The sequence below is a fragment of the Triturus cristatus genome, chromosome 7 (genome assembly GCF_964204655.1).
Source record: "Triturus cristatus chromosome 7, aTriCri1.1, whole genome shotgun sequence".
Taxonomy (NCBI): Eukaryota; Metazoa; Chordata; class Amphibia; order Caudata; family Salamandridae; genus Triturus; species Triturus cristatus.
Window position 1 is genome coordinate 938700543 of NC_140590.1, and position 20209 is coordinate 938720751.

Genomic DNA, 20209 nt, shown 5'->3' on the forward strand with positions numbered 1-20209 from the left:
TAATGCACAGGATAGTGAATCCAGAAAGATCTTTAAGCTGCAAAACTACACCGACAGGTAAGAAACTATTCGTTCTTTCCTCTGGTCGATGGACCATTAGTTGAACTAGTTGATGGTAATAAATGAACATAACTTTTAACTTTATTTAAAAGTTAATAACCACAGACTCAGGAATTTTTAAATCTTTAAATAAATGTATGTGAACCATTTCAAAATACAGTGCAGTCACCAACATTCATAGAAGAGAAATTTGATTCATAAACACCAAGGATATACTTTGGACTCGTACAATAATAAATGCTCAGAAAGGGAGAGGACAGAGAGAAAAGAACATCAACGAATAACAAGAAATTATTTTTACCAAGGATGGTGTGAAACACCAACCCCCTGGCCAAAGGGCTGGTAAGGGTCCCCCGGGATAGGTCAGGAGACAAAGACTTCAGGACAGGATTCAGGACAGGATAGATGACCTCTCTAAAATACCGACGATTACGTAGCACCCCTCTCTGACACTCTTCCTCCTCGAGATTCTTCCGCGATCTTCTGATCTAACCCAATTAAATTAGGATAGAAGGTTCTGCTTCAGGTTCTGCATTCGGATATTCATCAGCATCTCACAGCACCTCTCCCAACAACAGCATCTCCCGGTCTTCTCTTCGATTTTTCTCCAATCTCCTCTCTAACTAACTAAGGCTATCTTAATTATACCTTTCGTTCCTCATGTTCCACCCACTAAAGTTTCAATATCGTAAAAATACGAAATATGATTGGTCAGGCGAGGGTGGAAGCTCCATCACACCATGCTTACATGTCATTAAAATATGCTCATCTATTGTTCGCAAACCCATCCCCTTAATTTTTATTAATAAATTTGATTCTCACACGCTTTAACATTTCTCGTTGAAACAATATAATAACATTTTGAATAGGAGTCTTCATTGTTGAACTTTTCACCATCTGTTCCCATGCTGTAATATTCACAATAATGGCCTTCATGGATTCACTCACTGGGCAGGCGCTGACTTCGCGTCACTCAGCTTAATCCAGTTATACGAGAGAGGGCCAAATACGCACTAGTAATAAAGTCAGAAAGACAAATATTAATTTCACAAATAAAGTGGTCGCACTGTATACCACCCACCTCTACTCTGTTCCCCTTTACATACTAATACTTTTCTGCATTAGCATTAGTAAAATAGCTTGTTTTCATTTTAAGTAAGCAGATGCCATGCACGCGAGTCTTCAAGACTCCATTTTAGTACCTTCTGCTCATGCGCCAGAATTTCCCTCCAAGCATTAATACGTCATACTACGTAGATGCAGTTGACGCATGCGCACAACAGTTCCCCATTTAAAGCGGCATTAGTCCGTCATTGTTATCCACATTAGTACACACATATGCAAGCTTCATTAACTCGCGTGTTCATGTGGTGTGTATTAGTTATTCACGACATTTTGTTAATAACTTCGTTAGTAAGTTAAACAAGTGGATTGCATCCGAGCTAGTCTCTTTTCCACTAAACCTTGCTCCATCAACACTCTTGTCTTCACTTTACCCCCTTTTTCACTAAACTCTTTTCCTGCATCTCGGTCTGCATGATAGTTATACGTGACTGCATGGCCCTCCTTTTATCCACGCAAGAATCTTCCAGACCTAAGATTCTGTATTGTCCTTCATGTTCACCTGCGTCCAAGCAGCAAGATACCAGATGCTATATACATCTGCACCTACCTCTCTTTCCACAGAGCAATGGGGCTAATCAGTCCAGTGCTTCAGTGAGGAGTGTTGCCTCTTGGTTGCGAGCGATGTCCTCGCACCACTGTAAACATGCTCTATTTCCTATCATTCATACTCTCCTCGGGTGTTTAGCCTCAGCTTGATTGTCTGACAGCGAAACCACATGGCTGTGAGGGTCTGCTTTACCACACCTTACCCACCTATTCATGTTAAACACCTATACTCAACGGGTGATCATCTGACTGCACCTACTAACCACCCCAAAACCGCCTTCCACACCTCCAGATCTAGACCCTTCAGCCTTCTTGCAGTTCTGGTGTGGAACTTGCCCCCTGTTAGACTCTGAGCAAGTAGTTTTCTCACAAGCTTAAAACCAGCACTAAGCACGCCTCCTGCCCAGAGAATACCATAATTTTGGGTAACCACCTGTATCCATGCAATGCAAAATGTATATTGCATCTGTTTTATTGTATTGTGTTTTAAGTTTATTCTATGTGTTCTCCTCCTGTTTCTATGCCCGCCATTCACTGAGAAGTGTGTTTGCCTCCTTTAATTATGCCCAAATAAGCTCACATGGCTTCTATGACCCTTATCGAAACCTCACACATCATCTCTGGTCTGTGTTTTCTCTTGAATGCTAGTGATACAATAGGAGCGTCTCCAGGAGCTTTCAGGTTAGTGGGAGAGGAGTTTAAGTTTGAAGAGGTGAGTTTTTTTTATTGTTAGGAAAATGGTATATGGACACGCAAAGACCAAAGTAAGAGCCTACAGGGTTTTAAATAGAAACCCAACTATACATAAGTAATACACCTAGCAGAACCTGAAATCAAAAGAGTTTTTATATATAAATAAAAATACTTTAAGGCCACATTTTATTTGAATTTGCTAAAATTCTTGCTGGAACATGTATTTAGTTTGTAATACCAGATCACAGGAAATGGTTTACAATATTTCCTCTTGCCCCTCTGAACCTGTAGGGTGAGGGTGCCTGTCTTTTACTAGCTAGGCAAATAACATTTCTAAAAAACAGATCACTCTGTTTGTCGCGGCTGAATCCTAGCATTATTACAGCATTTTTGAGTGGATTGAAGTATTGGGACATTTCCATAAACACCTGTAACTATTTTGATTGGGAAGCCCTCACTATCAATAACAGATCTATAGTACCATTAAAACAAACTAATATTTTTGTTTGTTTTGTGGATTTCTCCACCGCCTTTAATAAGGGTTTAAAATACAAGCTGACGTCCGAGCTTTTAAAGGGGTGTTGATGGTGCCCTTTTTCTAATAGAGCTCTATATGGACGCTTGGTTACAAGTCATATTAACAAAGGCAGAATAATAAACACCTAAAATTAAGACCAATAATGGCCTCAAACAGGGCTGCTGTACCCTGCCACCGATACTGTTTTCACTTTGCATTGCTGATTTAACCTCACTTCTTAAGGAGGACAGCGACCCACCTAAATTTGGTAACAGGAACGTTTCACATCTAATATATGCTGAAAATCTTGAAGACCCAGAATGGCCTAGAGAGACCGTTAAATCGACTGGAAGAGTTTAAGCAGACGTTGTAGTTTTTGTAACTCATCCCCTGAAACTATAGACCATATCCTTTCCCTGTGTCCTTATGTACATGGTTTAAGAAACAAGTATCTGAAACTTGTCCTGCAAACATTAGAACAAGCATAGGAGCCACAGCATATTGTTATCCTGGAAGTACTAATGAATAGGCCTGGGCGGTAAATTCCGTTCCGCTCGCGGAATTTGGGTAATTTCGCGTCCCGCGGAGAACGCGGATTTGCCAAAACTTACGCAGCTTCGCGGAATGTTTTGCTTGTTCGCGCTTTCAAAATGCGTGTTTGCCACATATTTCCCCCGAGCATGCAAACAGCGTTCGCAAACAGGAAAAAAGCATTGCAAACGGGCGTAACAAGCAATTTCGCGTGTTCGCGGAACATAGGGTACTCGCGTAGATTTTTACCGTTTCGCGGAGCTTTGCGTAGCGCGACTACGCAAATTCCGCCCACCCCTACTAATGAATTATTAGGGTGTACTTTCGCTGCTGGTTCCACTTCTCGAGAACCAACAGAAATAATGTATCTCATTCATGTCAGATATTAGAATTGCACCAATGAATTGTACCTGTTGAATGTTTTTCAACCGTATTTTCTCATTGGAGGGTCGATTGGGGCTGCTTCTCAAGAACCAACAGACAATTAATGTATTGGTGCAGCTTCCAAAGAACTAACAGAAACAATGTATCTCATTCATGTTAAATTTTAAAGTTGCACAAATGAATTTTAATTGTGGACTTTTACGAATGTATTTGATCTCAAGTGGTGTGGAATGGGGGTTATTTGTAATGTAAATGTATAGTATTAATAGCGTTATGCCATCAATACTAACAGTAATATTATGTAGGACTCTCACCCAGAGCCAGTAGCATGTCACATTCTAAATGTGATCATTCACGGCTGTGACGTAGCTTCGCTCTCGTTGTCCATTTCATGTCACTCAGAACCCCTCCGTGAAAAACATCCCTGTAATTCACTGTTACCCGCCTATAATCCTGTCTGTTAAACCCAAAATAACACCTGTCCCCAGTGGGATATAAGGATGTTCTAATTGTGAAGTTTTATAAGGCTCCATGTAAAAATCATAGACAGCTGGGGTCACTGCAGCCCCCCTGCCGAGTCTTGTGTAAATTAGGTGTGAGCCCATTCGTGGAAACCACGGCCTTTGGTGTTGCGTGTAATACCTCACCCCAGCTGATGAAAACAGTTCTGACTCTGGTTTTAATCAGAAGCACTCTATAGACTCCCAACAGAGGGTTTATTGATATAGCGAAGGGGATTCCATGATGCCTAAGCACTGACCGCAGTATGCTAAGCCATGTCACTAAGCCGTGTCACTAAGGCAAGGACGACACCATCGGCGCCTTGGGCGGGTTGTATCTGCGCAAAGATGATTGAGATGCCCTTTGTAATATTGTCATTTCCGAGACAGCCTTATTACAGGGTTCAGTCATGACCATCTCCTAACTAGCAAACATTACCTTGGGACCGAATGATCTCTTTTAATAAATATGTCAGTGAAGTCTTTCTTTAAAATTTCTAGCTCTTGTGGTGGGTCTTTAGCACCTGATAGCAGTTGGCAGAGGGGAAAATCTAAACCGGCAATGTTTTTAAAAAAAATTATATTCATTTTTATATGACGATGAGATCGTGTACTGCTGTAGTTAAGGGACATTTGCAGAATACAAGTGTCTATAAATGATACCTTTCAGCCATTTCTAAATCTGGTTAGTTTTATAATTTGTTAAATGTTTACACATTTTATCATTTATATGTAGGTTTAATATACAGAATTATAGATGGCTAACTGTGAATAACGGGGATGGTTTTCCTTGAGTGACATCAGTCAGTCAAAAAGTGTGATATTGAGTTGTCTGTGATGTCGTCCAGAACCCCGAGGACACAGACATCCCCCATTATTCACTGTTAACCATCTATAATGTTATGGTATGTGTGGGCCACCCAAATCATGTGCCCCTGCTTTCAAGTACTATGCAGGGACAGAGGTGGAATGGGGAGTCATACTTAACATGGCCTCTCCTCCCTAAAACAAAAACATGGTCTGTAACCACCCCTCCACTCTCTGACCCCCCATCCCCCCCATGTGCCCTCTGCTCTGCCAGTACTGCACTGACAGCTTCTGTGAAAGCACACTGCTAGGGAAGCCTAGCATTATTTTATTATTTTAGCTACAGTGGGTAATAGATTTTGTTAACCAATGTTGCTACGTTATAGCAGTAAGTTACCAGATTTAGAATCCGGAATTCACAATAGTGGGGTTGGGTGAGAGCTATGCATAAAACAGTGATATTATCATAAAACTAATGCACATGGCATGCACCACATTACACTGAAGAGAGAGCAGTGAATTGAATTGATCATATTTCTGTTTTTTCCAGGTACTAGAATTATTTATGACCGCAAGTTTCTCTTGGACTGTAGAAATTCTCCTATTGCCAGAACTCCACCTTGTTACCTTCCGCACATCCCAGGAGTAACTACAGCACAGCACTCCTCGCCCGTCAAGCTGGAAGATCTTAAAGAACAGGATGAAACTGAGGCTGAACTACCTGGTTAGTATCTTAATGGCATTACATTTTTTTGTCCCTTGTGTCTTTTTGTCTTTTTAGAAAATTGCTGTGTTTTCCTTTTTGGTGGGTGGAGCATATTAAGAGGTATCTCTACAAAGCACGTCATCTCCTGGGGAGTAGATTTAGCACTTTGCCCTTTGGGTGGGTAGAGAGGTAAAGAGAGGTGAGGGTGATGAGGGCTCAGGGTTGGGTAGAGGTCCAGGGAGTTGAGGTTAACTTGTAATTTTTTAGGGTTCATTGCTTGGGTAGAGGTAAAAATGAAACAAACCTTTTGGAACCACTGCATATTTGATGATGAATAAATCATCTTCTAAATTATAAAAGATGAAACAAACAAATAAGTAAATGTGACAGAGGAAAACACTAATTCGGAAAAACACATACTCTATGGTAACCGTCTTAAACAAAGGGAGCGTGTTTACAGCCTCATCATCAATTAAAGCGACATGTGACTGAAATGTATGTTATTTGGAAATTGGTCACATGCACATGGTTTAGGTATTGCTAGTTGTTTGGGTCCCACTCTTGGAAATACCCGGATGAGTGAGTTTCTGCTCTAATGGTTTCAAATTGTCTGGCAACCAAAAGCAAAAAAAAAAAAAAAAATACTACAATGCCAGCTTAAGGAACGATGAAGAACTCTAATCAAGAAATCAAACAGTTTTTAGTCCATATTCCAGTGAAGAAAACAAACACTCTCAAAGTTAAGTCCAACTGGAGCCATCAGGCGCTGACCAATGAAAAGGAAGTAAATAGAATGACAATGAAGCCAACCTGTGGTAAGTAATAGGAGGGCTAAAAGCCCCTTTCTATAGTTTATTTTAATTTTATTAGACACAATAGATCGACACAAGCAATAGTGCGTAGGCAGTCTCATGCAAGACCTGAAAAGGTACTTTTAAATAAATCGAATTTACATGTTTCTTGGCTGCCTTACTTCTTTAATCCTGATGGACTCATCTGTGGCCTTGTAGACGTTAGTCCACCAGATATTACAATAGCGCCAAGACCAACTGTTAAGGATTTAAGACAGAAACCAGAAATTCGACTTCTAGGCTTCTATAGGTAAAAGATCGGAAAAAAAGGAACAGAATCTAGTGGAAGCAGTGGTAGATTGCAGGAGCCGTGTTGTGAGATATTAATTAATGGTCCTTGAACATAAAAAAACCAAGGCATTTCTAGCCATGGGCGAAAAAAAAAATCTATATTAGATAAGCATCCAAAATTTTAATGTGCACATTACGATGGACACATTTAAAAGATGAAAAGTGCACTAGAAGGAACATTTGAAAGATAACCTTTGAGATGCAAGAGTACTAATGGTGAAATTTAGGTTTAACAAATCAAAGGAGTTGGGCAAACATTAACAAAGTTCAAGACGGGTGTTGTTATACAGGGTTATTTTCGACAAGTGTCATGTTCCCAAAATACTTCACCTATTACCCACCAGTCCATGTTTTCCATGCGGCGCCCACATTCTCTTTTTAGCGCCATCCACTCAAAAGTGAATTTGCTCCTCTGCTGCCCACTCTTCTGTCTATCCACTTGTCTCTCCTAGAGCCCTTATGTTCCCTCAGCATCACTCTTTAAACGCAAAACAAGTTGCAATTACTCCCCGCAAAAGATACACTTTGTGTTCTAAGATTTGCCCTTGGATATCTCTGTTGCTGCCTGGTCGGTCATGTGGGAGCTTCTCTTTCAGAAGCCCTTCGTATTTTGTTAAGCATTTGCCACCAGCCCATTACTCTTCTTTATCATGCTTTTATTCCTTGAGTTGCAACCACAACTACTGTAGTTTCCGTTCCTCACCACAACGCTCCACTGCCTCCGTGTTTAAAAGTGGGAAGTCACCCATGACATTTGTTATGTTGTGTTGTTGGTAATTTAGGTCAGGCTCGCAGACCCATGGAGTCTCTTGGTGCCTGGTTCTTGAGAGTGTTGAGTTCTTTTGATTCGCCTCCTTGTGTCTACGCTGTGTGTAGTTGGTACAAAGCCCAAGGAGCACGTTTTGCCATTTTTCCTGTTTGGGCATGGCAGCCCTTGGCTGGAAAAAGCCAGTGATGATGGCACTGAAGGCGCTTCCATAAATTGGGCATCTTCCTATATGCCATTCTCACCAGTGGCTGAGCGTCAGACGGGGCGGGGCGTTTCTGAGTTGGGAATCAGGTTTCCTCCAACAACAGGGAAATCGAGGTTTGGCTTCTTTCATTTTTTTCAATCTATATTCTTTTACTGCTCAAACTTAAAGTTGTGGCCCTTAGACATAGCAGTTTGTTACACTGGTGCAAGTGTACAGTTTAGCTGAATACCACCCGCTGTTAAGGAAATTGAAGGTATTAAGGAAGAGGCAGCACATACGCTAGCCTTGAGTGTCACTGATGAATCTGTGAGTGCTTGTAATGGTCCAGTAATCTTTGATTCTAAAGCAGGGATTACTCATTTGTTCATCTGTCCAATATATGTGGCCACTTGTGCTGCCACACAAAAAAGACGTGCAGCTTATCAACAGGCTATCCTGTTTTACGTTTAAACCTACAAGAACTGATAAAGTGCCACCAAAACGGAAACAGCCTTTATCAGTGTATATAAACCACGATAAACACCTGGACAACTACAAAACTAAAATGCCATTCAGAGAAATAAAAATTAGAGAGAATAAGACATTTTTATTTCTTTCTGAAGCGGCCAACATAATGTAACTTTGGAGCTAGAAAGACTGGGCTAAGATTATTCTGCTTGAGTTCTGATGTTTAGATTGTTTATTCCTTTTGTGACCTCAGGTTTTGGGTACTGGGACTAAATGTGCAGGGTTTAGAAGCACGTTTAAGGTCTGATCGAATTATTTTGTACATTGTGGCGTAGCTGGTAATACTAAAATCATATTTGATGTTTAATTCTTTCACTGATCGGTTAAATAGCTGGCAACTAAGAATCTTGGCCAGTAATTGCTATCACATTTACAGACAATCACAAAATGGGTAAATCAGCCCCCTTTTCTAACAAGTCACTATTTTTTAGCAGGTTACTTGCCAACCACCCCACCTTTAAACATTTGATATAAGATGTAGTAACAAGTACCTGTGAAAAGAGTGCTGCCACCATGCACAAAGCATAGTGGTGAAAACATTGCACAAGATGTTCCACATACCAACAAAAGGCATAGCTTTAAGGTGTCCCACTGTTATGTGTGATACCTTCAGCTAATCTTGTCTTTTACCCAACTGCACTTTACCGTGTGTTATATGAGCCCCTAGTTACAATGTTAACAGAAAAAAGAATACAACGTGATGTCTGTTCAAATGTGAGGACTGACTCGGAGAGAGACGTTCCGCTGTGAATGGCCACACACCTGCAGCACCACCTTAATTTAGTCAGGCAAAGAGTGTAGAAAAGCAGTGGTGAGCATGCTTAAAGCATCATGTTTCAAGTGCCTTACAATGCAGGTCTACAAATTGATATGGTGTAATTCATAATTTTAAAGGTTTCACAAGGTTCTAAATTGTTGGCAGGGTTGACCAACCCACGATGTCTTAATATTCAGTAAAGAGTAGGTGAAGGGCCCCCAACTGGGTCCAGGAATTTGAGAAAATATTTGAATATAATATAATTCTTACCTTTTTAAATCCATTAAAAGTCCTGTAAACCTGACAGTGAGTGAGAGAGGGTATTGAGATGCGGGTGTGAGTGAGAGTCCATTACATAGGCTTTCTATGCATAAAACAGCGCACCAAAGGTCCATTGGACAGGCTGCCAATGGGAAGACGCTACGTACACTGCTTTACCTCTCCTTTAAATGAAATATATGGCTTACAAAAATCAATGCAGGAAAACAACATGTTTTGTAAACCCTGGAAACAGTTTTTTTTTCCTGTTTTAGAGGGTAGGGAGCTGAATAAACACTGTTAATCACTGACTCAACAGGTTATGAAAACATAAAACACCTCTGAAAACCACAAAAAATAAACACTGAACAGGATAGTCTAAGCTTATGGTTAAACTGGCATTCTTATTTGAAAACCTATATGCTTCCATGCACTTTCAGGTTAGTCAGTGGGCAATGGAACATTGTCTAGACAGATGAAAAAGTGGACCTACATTTTCCACAGCAGAGATGCATTATCATTTAGAGATCTGCCCTTCTGGATGCAAAAAAGCTCTTGTACCTTTTGAGAAGCTGTTCAACAAGTTGGTGACTGCATAGGAATAATATTATATGTAATATCTGATACTGCCACTATATACAATGCCAACTAGAAGAATGTTTGGAAAGAGTGCACAGAGTGCTCAAAGGAGCCAGCTTAAGTGCCATGTTAGTCAAGGGAGTTACACTCACCTCAAAAATAAAGTAAGCAGATGAAAGACTGCTTCTGCCTCACACCCTGCAGCCCGTAAAGGTGCCCAGGTATGAAAGACCCACGCACATGTCCCTGCAACAGTTAAGATGTTTTATCATTTTTCTTAAGCTGTGGTTCTTGATACTCAGTGAGGGAGCCTCCCCTGTAGTCATGTAAGCATCCTCACCTTGCTGGTTGGTGTTTTCTGGTGGGGTGAATTTGAGTGGAGTGGGATAGAGTTGAGTGGAGAGGAGCAGATTGGAGTGGCATGGGATACATTGGAGTGAAGTGGAGTGGGGTAGATTTGGGTAGAGTGGAGTGTGGTAGAGTGAAGTGGGTTAGATTGGGTGGATTGGAGTGCTGTAGATTGAAGTGAGGTGGATTGTGGTAGATTGTGGTGGAGTGAGGTAGATTAGAGTGGAGAGAAATTGGATAGATTGCAGTGGAGTTGGGTACATTTGAATGGAGTGGGGTACATCGGACTGGGGTGAATTGAATTCTGGTAGATTGGAGTGAAGTGGATTGGATTGGTTACATTGGAGTGGGGTAGATTGGAGTGAGGTGGGAATGAGTGTGTTAGCTTGAGTGGAGTGGGATAGATTGGATTGTTGTTGAGTGGATTGGAGTAGATTGGAGCGGGGTGGAGTGAGGTAGATTGGGTGGAGTCGAGTGGGGTAGATTCAGTGGAGTGGAGTAGATTAGGGTAGATTGTAGCAAGATGGGGTATATTGGATGGTGTGGAGTGAGGTAGATTCAAGCGGGTGGAGAGGTATTGAGTGGAGCGCTGTCATTGAGGTATATAGTGGAGTGGCGTAGTGTGAAGTATGCATGGTGTGGTAGTCCTCTACCATTAGAGAAAACACATGTTCAATTGAAATAATCATTACATTTGCACTGAAATAAGGTTTTATTGCTCACAAACGACAGTGTGCGCAAACGGCATCACCTAGTGTATTGATGTGTTTTGATCGTATTCAACTATTTGTTTTCACCACACTTCAGAATTACAGAATAAAGGGCTTCCTTTGCACTAATTCTGATATATTCTGAAATATCAGCACAATTATTTTGTTGTATGCTAGAAAAACAAAATATCCTACACCCTCACCTCTTACATGGATACTCACCATATCAATTATCTCACTTTGAAGTTAGAGAAAGAAAAGTAAACACCAAACTCGGAAGGAAGAGCTTTACAATTGACCCCTGTCTTTGAGTGCATAGCAAATGTGAAAAGATAAGAACAAGATTTAAGGGCCTGTTTACAGAAAGAAGTTTGTGGAAGAATACAGTCAACAAGGTTTGGGCAGCAGGAGGAATGAACTCAGGCTGGCCACCCTAAGGCAAATAAAGCCAGCAAATAGCCAGAAAATGTGAGTTGCAAACCACAAAGTAAATTGTAAGCATTCCTAGGGCAGCTTTCTGAATGTCCCCAAGATGTCGTTAGCAAACCTGACAGCGCACTGCGACTTAAAAAAGCCTCCTTCAGTGGTTGGATGAAGTCCTAATTTCTGAAGGTGGCTTCCAGCAGTGCCCTCTAGGGCCAGTTCCTTGCTTTCACTTTGGGCGTGGAGGAGCTCTGCAGCGCAGTTCAGAGGGTGTCTGACTAGCAGGACTTTGTTCCTCTGTTTCTCCTGAGCCCTCTTAGCACTAACTGATGAACTTAACGTTGAATTCTAACCACAACGAATTAGTCCTTTAAAGGTGCAGACATTAAAGTGATGTGGATCCGCCATTTAAAAGTGCAAAGCAAAATGTGGGATCCATTTTCTGCTGCCACCCGTTGGTTTGTTCCCACCCCCTTGTTCTCCCTATGATTGGTAGCAATCTGGGACCGTGGAGTCAGTGTCATGGTGAACCGCAGTCTTTTGCAATCAGTAAACACATAAATGTTTTACCTTGAAACCTTCCAAATAGCCACGCGACTGTGGTTTCTAATGCCTCTTTTTCTTTTCCCCTAGCCGATGATGCGCAGTTTGAAATGGATATCTGAATGACCTCGCATATGCGTTCGAAAGTCTTTTTTTTTATATTAATGAGGTGCAGATCTGCAGTTCATCCTAGACATTCTTCGCCTTCAGGAAGAAGCCAAGAGGAAGATTGTGCTATACCTTGCTGCAGCATTAGAATGTCAATGTTTGTTTATTTTATGCTGCCATTTTTGCAGCTGTAGTTTTGTTTCTTTATCCTTTAATACTTTTTTGTGATAAAGAAGAATTTGTATAAAAGGGATTTGGGTTTATACTTGTCTATACACTGATTAAGGGGGAGCAGAAGCAATGCCTGTTTTTGCAGGCGAACAAAAAAATGTGATTTGTTTATAGCGTGTGATACAGATGAGTAGCGACTGATATTGTAACACTGCGGTGCAGCAGCTGTTGGACATGCAATAAGAAATGTGATATGGATCTGAGCGGCTGTTCAATAAAAAGTATGAAAAACTCTTGCTTTGTTTATTCCTTTTTAAAGAATTGATATTTGGGCGAAGATTTGTGTACATAATAATGAAAATGAACGTCCTTTGCTTGCAGATTATATTATTCTCTCTGTGTCGTCTTTTTAGGTCTTGCATAGCGTTGCAGCTCAACGCGCTGTACGCTTTGCGAGGCGTACAGTGGGGAAGCTCCGCCCACTTTCCGAGCATCTTTTTCATTGGCTTTAATTGTAAATCCTGCGTTCTAATTGGTTTTTAGCTTGTTAGTCCCTCCTCCTGACAGCCATGTCATCATTTTTATCCTTCCATGGCTATCAGCCCCTTTACTTTAAAAACTCTTTTGTTCCCCTGCCTCCCCCTGTTCCCTCCCACAGTTTATAACTTCTCTGCCCACCACCACCCCCCCACCCCCACTCTCCTTCGTAGGTTCTTGGAGCCCACACTTTTGTTTACAATGCAATAGTTCTCGCGTAAATACGAGTCCTATTGCATTTTTAAATGCTTGTTTTCTCCTCGGATTGGCTGGGTGAGTTCGCACTATATTTTGCCTGTCCTATCCTGTGCAGAAGACATGCGCATACAAGGTCTTTACTACACATTATACACGGGCCAATTGACGGCGGAAGGCAGAGACAGCACAAGCAGCGAAACGGGATAAAGTGAAGCGCGGTGGGTTCCACTCTGTGCACCGATCTTAACTGCTCTGCTCGGTTCGCTGTCCCCACCCTCCAACCCTTCCTGAGCTCAGCCACTTCTTCGGGGTCTGCCTGCGATTGCTTCTACGAGCACAGGCTTTACTTTCAAAGTCTCTAACCGCCCCGCTGCAGCCTCAATGTGCCTCAACGACCTTGATGTCTTAAGCACTGCTCACCTTAATCACACAGTTAAGGTTTTTTCTTATCGCCGAGCAGCTCTCTCCACAGACACCTCACGTAGTCAGTGCTATGACAAGGAACATTAGGTATAGAGAATGTAGTTTTGTGCCTTGCCGTATCAGTGCGCTGCTTCATTAAAGGGTGGCTTCACGCCAGAAGAAGGCGCATCAAAGGGCATGCTTTAAACTCCGTACGTTGTGGAGGGCTTAAAAATGGAAACTTGACGGCATTTAAGCGCTGTGCACATGCACCAGTTAAGTTACATAAGAAAACATGTATTTTCTTTTTTTGTGGTCCCGGGAGATAAAGTGATTTATCTAGAATCACACGATGATGAGCCGGCGCCAGACTCTAATCCTGTTCCCTGGTACCAAAGTCGGCAGCGTTGGGCCTTTTTCTCTCTTAATTAGAATGCCGTATTTTCTCCGGGTGAGATGTGTTATGTCCTTCTTTAGTTGAGACCGTACCAACAGAAGGAGGAGGCATGCTGTTTTTTCTCTGTGGTTGCCAGCCTATGCATTTCCCACGTGTGTACGTTTGAGCTCCGGTAGTACATATTTCCTTCCTGAGGTTTACAGTTTTCCTGAAGTTTCTTTCAAATGTTTTAAGTTGAATAGTCAGCTCCGCGTCTAATGTGTCACTCTTGCCTTCTGCTGTACTAGTGTGGCATGTTAAAAATATATATTCTCTAAAGCACATGAAACCAATAGCAGGTGCTATTGGTTTCTGTGCGTGTTTACACCGTGCTGCACACAACTTTCATTTTGTTTCCTGAAGCAAATTCAAAGTTGATAAAGGGGGTAATTCTTTTTTACATGAGATGGCTTGTTCTTCTCCGGGAAAGTTCCAACTTCACCACTACTTAGAGAGATGGGTCGTTCCTCAGGTCTGTTTACATTGCTGTTTGATTGAGGTTCAGATGGAGACGGCTTGTGTGGCACTCACTCTGATGCGCTTTTTAGGTACTTGTTTATATTATGCATTACTATTTTTAAGATGCACCTTCTTTATATATTATTTATTGCACCGATTGTAGTCTGAATCAGCAGGGCGCTGGGTAAAGGCTGGGCAGGTCTTGAGAGAATTGTGGGGCCTTGTTTGGTTCTAACTCGTGGTTTTGTATTTTAAACACGCAAACAAGGACAGTCCCACTTTAAAGCATTGAGGTCCAACAGAGGTTCAGGAGGACTGGCTCTGCGATAAGTTTCAAAGAAAACCACTAGATATGTAAATGAGTTCCATGTAGGTTCATTGTAGGGCAATTTATTTCATGTAGATATCATCAAAATCTGGTAAACACCCGCCCCTCCCTGGCGTACATTTGATACCCTTAGTTCAAAAGGGAACTACAGCAAATAATTTGTGTACTAGCCACAAATAAGTTGGATTTGGAGACATTCCATTAAATATCACCCATAGCGGTAAATAAACCGAACAATCAAAGTCCTGTTTTTCCTAAATAATGTAGAACATGTGCACAGTGAATAACACAACTCTATGAGCATATGTGGTGCTGCTCCTGCTTGTATTTATTTGAGAGTGCTGACCATGAATACCATCTTGGCATAAAGCAATCCCGCCAGCCTCCACGCCAACATGGCTTGTATGGAAGGGCTATTGGCCCCTGTTTTGTAAGTCTGCTTCATGTCAGTTTCATTGAGGAGGCTCGATGAAGCAGTCTGTAATACAGCTTTTGTTTACGCCAATAAATAAACATTTGCATCTGGGGCTACGATTAGATACATTTCTTAACATACAATGTTAAAGGTCATAAATAAAGCGTGTTAAGTGCTCAAAGTACTCAAAACACTAATTTGCAGAGGATTTTTTCCACTTGTGCAAGCGAAATTATTGAATGTCTGTCACACCAAAGTCTGCTCCTCCCTATAGAACTGGTCCCTATGGGCACTTCATAGCACGACCCACATTCCTCAGCAGAACACGTGTATTCTTCCACACCCCCAAGATACTCAATTACCTTGTTAATTCTTTCCATCTCCGCATGGTCCCTCTAATCTAAATCCAAGAACAGATTGTAGTTTGCTCTTTATAAACCGCATACATAGAATACATGTATTTATATAGCTGCGAGTTCTTTATAGCTCTGTTGTGTCGTAAAATGTTCTGGTCCCTCACCAGGGCAAACTTTCAGCATCAAGAAATGCTTGTGTTAGGCTGCCCATGTGCGTGACGTAGCTTGTAATTGGAACACGTCTGTGTTCATTGATGTATTTAATGTTCTCGAACAACTACCTTTCATTGCTGATTTATCTGTTTTTGCTTAGAAATTGCGTGCTGTTTCGATGCCTTAAGCCTGCTATAAAGTAACTGGTAATCACTAATTACCCTTGCTCTCTCGTTTAACTTTGCTGTCCTTATAACAAGTTGTGGCATTTGTAGTTTTTTTATTCACAAACTGAAGATGCGGGGTCAGATAGGCTTGCTTAAAGAAGCAAAGAAAACACTTTCCTATATTCAGAAGAATATATCATGCCACATTTTGTTCTGTATGTCATTTAAGTGCACCCACTTGCAAAAAACCTACAAAGGGCCTGATTCACATAGGTAAACTTACACTTTTGTGTAAATTTACAGGTTTTTTTTTGGCATTCACAAAATACGAGTTTCATTTTTCTAATAGTAATTTCATGACTGCGGAAATTCCGCAGTCGAGGGAGAGAACTCTGCACATAAAATGTTAGGACATGCCTATCTTTTTATGTGCAGAATCTCCGCTGCAAGTGTGTACTCTCTGCAGTCGTAAAATCACTATTAGTAAAATTAAACTCATAGTTTGTGAATATATAAAAAAAATAGTAAACTTACAGGCCCTTAATCTTCTAACTCATTTTCCTAACATTTCTCTTTGAGAGTACAGCTTAACTCTGTTAATGCTGCTTGCTTTAATAACAGTATGTGTGGGACCTTTGGCTTGCCAATGTTTCTTATGGTGATTGTGCTATGTTCTGATGGCTCTCTCACGTGGAAGTATACAAAGAAAACATGCAGATAATGGTGACGATGTACCTGCTATTGTCGTGAGTGGATTAGTTACTAGCCCAAACAGCCAAGGAGCTGTAATGAAGTGGTATGTCTTATTTTGTGTAGCTGGAAAGAGCTACAGTACACCCTATACTTTTCCCAAGTCACTTTCTAAATGAAGCAAGCACATGCTTAACGGATTGTGTAAATTGGTTATTTTTGTAATTGTGCTGTGACTTGTGCTCAGGAGTCTACCCCATGCCGCATTGCAAATACTATCAATGGGCTCCCATGGGAAGCTTGAGTTGTCATGTTCATTGTATTTTAAATGGTTTATGTTGCTGCGCACAGAGCATACGGTTGCTCACCTTGTGCAAAGAGAACATGCAGCCAACACTTATAACTAAGCTGCCATTTGTGTAACCATCTTGGTTAGGGGCCAAACGATGTACAGCAATCTACAGAAAGAACAAGTAATACTTGGTGCTTAAGAATCCTACAATTCACCCGTGCATCTACTCTGCCACCTGGTAAGAGGAATGAGAGATCAGGTGTATTGTATTTTTAGTTTGAGTCTGGGCCGCGCATGTGCTGCTCTGTGAGGCATGCTGTATTCAGGCAGGGACTTGAAGATCTGCCCACTCTCAGCCCATATTTTTCATTGGCTTGTGTCATTGTTCACTGTAAACTGTGGCTGTTCATTGGTCAATAGACTTAGTAGTCCCTCCTTACTACTGCCTTGTCTCATTTTGTAACCTCCCATGGCGACACCCCCGGTTACGTATGTTGTTACTCAGTACGCTTTCATGACAGCCTCCAAGCACTATTTTCTCGAATAGCTTTGTCCTACCTGCTGCAGGCAGGGCTCGCTCTCTCCTAATGCTTTTTAAAATGTTATAGCAAGATTGCTGAAAGCACAATGCAGGCAGCTGCACTGCAAGCTTCTTCCAAACCCAGAACAGGTGAAGCTTGCCTTAGACCAAGCCGTGCAATCAACCCACCATGCAGCAAACCCCCGCGGTGCATGGCTGTTGGTTATATTCCTTGGGTGTGGACTACAGGGCCAGGCCTACAGCCAATCCCAGCGTTCAAACCACTCTTCTGCCGACAGCGAGTGCCTAAGCTCTGTAGCGAGCCTCCAGTTTCACAAAGAGTTATCAAGCCGACCACTGGTATCTTAACTTTAATGCAGAACCATCAAACACAGTGTACGTTTTTAGCCAATCACCAGCCTCCCCCGACCTTTACTTTGCCCTTTCTTCTCTTTTACGTATCGACATGTAGCTCGAGATGCAAAGAGAATGCCAAACATGCTAATTGCCAGATTTTGATTTGTGTAGAATCGTCGAACTGCAGCAGCATTACAAGGTAATCAAAAGATGCATTTTCAGTGGAAAAAGCGACAAATACCCATTATTTGTATATTTAAAATGGGGGCCAAAATGCTGACAAAGTCATGAATCAGACATGTCGAAAGGCATTTTTTTTTTAAACAGAAGGCATCTTCCTGCCTCTCAGCAACTGGTGCTCATGTAAAGCGCACTAAGTTTGCGCTATATAAAACTGAAAAACATGTCTCTTTGAACGTACATCAAAGGCAGTGACTGCTTGTACTATTGCAAAGTAAAGGGTTGTTTTTTTAGGGTAAAAATGGAGAGCCCAATAGGGACCTGTCTCGAAACCTGCTTTTAAAAACTGCCTGTGCTGAGCACCGGCAGGACCCAGCCCACTTGAAGCCCCAGTCTGATCCCTTTCTACCAAAGGCAATTCGCCTCCGATGTACTGTTGATGCCAAAATGCACTGGTCTTTATCACAGGTAGTATGACTCACTCCATGACGTTTTCTTGGCTAATGATCGATTTAGGGCAACAGTCGACTAAACCACACCAGGCGCCCTGACAAACAGTCCAAGCTTACCGAGAACTAGCTTTGGAAAGTGCTGAATCTTACAACCTCCATTTGTCAGGAAAGGGACAACAGAGGCACACTTCTGTCAACCCACTAATGCTACGAAGGAGCTCCTAATCACAAGAAAGCTATATAAAACAAATAAGTAAGTAAATTCTAAAGAAGCAATCTGTGAAATCAATAAAAGTATTAAATATTTCCCAAAATCCATTATAAGAATGGGCAGTACATTCCATGATGAACTGTTACTTAAAGTAGCCACTCATTTTCTCTGCACATTCTCCCGGGAAAAGGTTTTCAAACTCTTGACTGTGCTTACACTAAAAGTATTCGAAACCCAGTAACCCTACTACTTACATTCATGGTTTTAAGTGAGTCGGATCCGCATCAGTCTCAAAACCTGGCAGCAGTTAAAAACAGTAATTACAAAGAGTCCCTATTGTGTGTTGTAATAATATCCTTAACTCTGCAAAAACCAACACCAATCGGGTGTATAATAATTGTGAAAACTATTAGGGTAATGCAGTACTCCACCCCCAGGCATCAACACACAACATGCACACCATGGCCCCGGTGTCTCTGGTGCAGGTGTGCCGCAGCCTGGCGCTCTCAGCATGGCTGCAGTCGTCCGATCTGAGGTGGGTTTACTTTAAGTTCCAAACTCACTGGATTTGTTTTTATGTTATTTTTTGAACATGTGCAGTGTTTTTAACAATGCAGTTCTTTCCAGTACACCTTGACCAGAAAGAGCAGTCCGGAGTTACTGTAGAAGTGACAACAGAGCCTCCTCACATATAGTAAAGTTGTTCTGGTTTTGTTGCTAATATGAGCCCATCTTCCAAGTTTAAATAAAATCCCTTCCAGAGTAGACCCCAAGACACATGCTTGTTTTATAAATACCATCTGTACTTTTAGTATATTTTGTATGGACATGTGCACTTTGAACTTTCCTTCCACCGGTATGGTACGCAAAAACCGACAGACCCCACCATCACTAGAATGCGTAGGTACCAAAGCCAACAGACACTGCCTACGTCCAATGGCTGTTGGCACAGAAGCACCAGTAGACACCACTTACATCTGGCAGCTGAGAGACACTGAACATATCAGCAGCCCTGCTGGCGAAAACACTACCAGCCACACCCCGGCAGCCACCACACATCCCGTGGCCCCTCCTCCAAGATTCCATTGTCAGATTCCTCGCACAGCACATTGTAACTGCAGACTTTAGTCTGGGGTAAGTAAGTACCATGCATAATTTAGACGTATTACTGCACAATGTCAGTGTGTGGCCTAATACGTGATTGCCTTTTCCACAGCTGTGCCAGCCTGTGCTGCATGGCTGAATACTTATAAGGTCCTAAAAGCGAGACCGATTGCATTGCAAATGCTTGTTTTGTTGTTGCCTTTTCTCTATAGCGCGAACTCGACCTGAAGGTATTGGAGCGCTCTACATGAGCACCAGATACGTTACAGTTGTTATTAGACGATTCGTTGATGCCTTTCCAAAGACCAGCAATTCAAGGTCCTATTTCTGGTTTATGGTGTGCTGCTTCCCTCTAGTGGCGAAAAGTGAACGTTTGTTGCCATCGTCAACGGTATATAAAGTACACAAGCACAGACGAGGCTAATGTCCACGGGCAAACCCCTCATATTTGCACATTTTAAGCAGTCAGATGTGGGCGGTTGCTGATATTCTAGGCCGTGGACTCCGGCGGTGTTCTTCTTGTGCTCCATAAATGGCTGTGGCGATCAGTGTTTTTGCCAAGT

The 20209-nt window shown here is 41.8% G+C and overlaps 1 protein-coding gene across 1 annotated transcript in view; it reads left to right on the forward strand.

Annotated features, from left to right (window-relative positions):
* EIF4EBP3 (eukaryotic translation initiation factor 4E binding protein 3) overlaps positions 1-12682 on the forward strand; it is a 58445-nt gene extending 45763 nt beyond the window's left edge. The window contains exons 2-3 of the mRNA XM_085617926.1: positions 5714-5887; positions 12201-12682. Of these exons, the coding sequence (XP_085474052.1) occupies positions 5714-5887; positions 12201-12232 (206 nt within the window). The 3' untranslated portion in view covers positions 12233-12682. The remainder of the gene's footprint in view (positions 1-5713; positions 5888-12200) is intronic.
* Positions 12683-20209: the final 7527 nt, after the last annotated feature.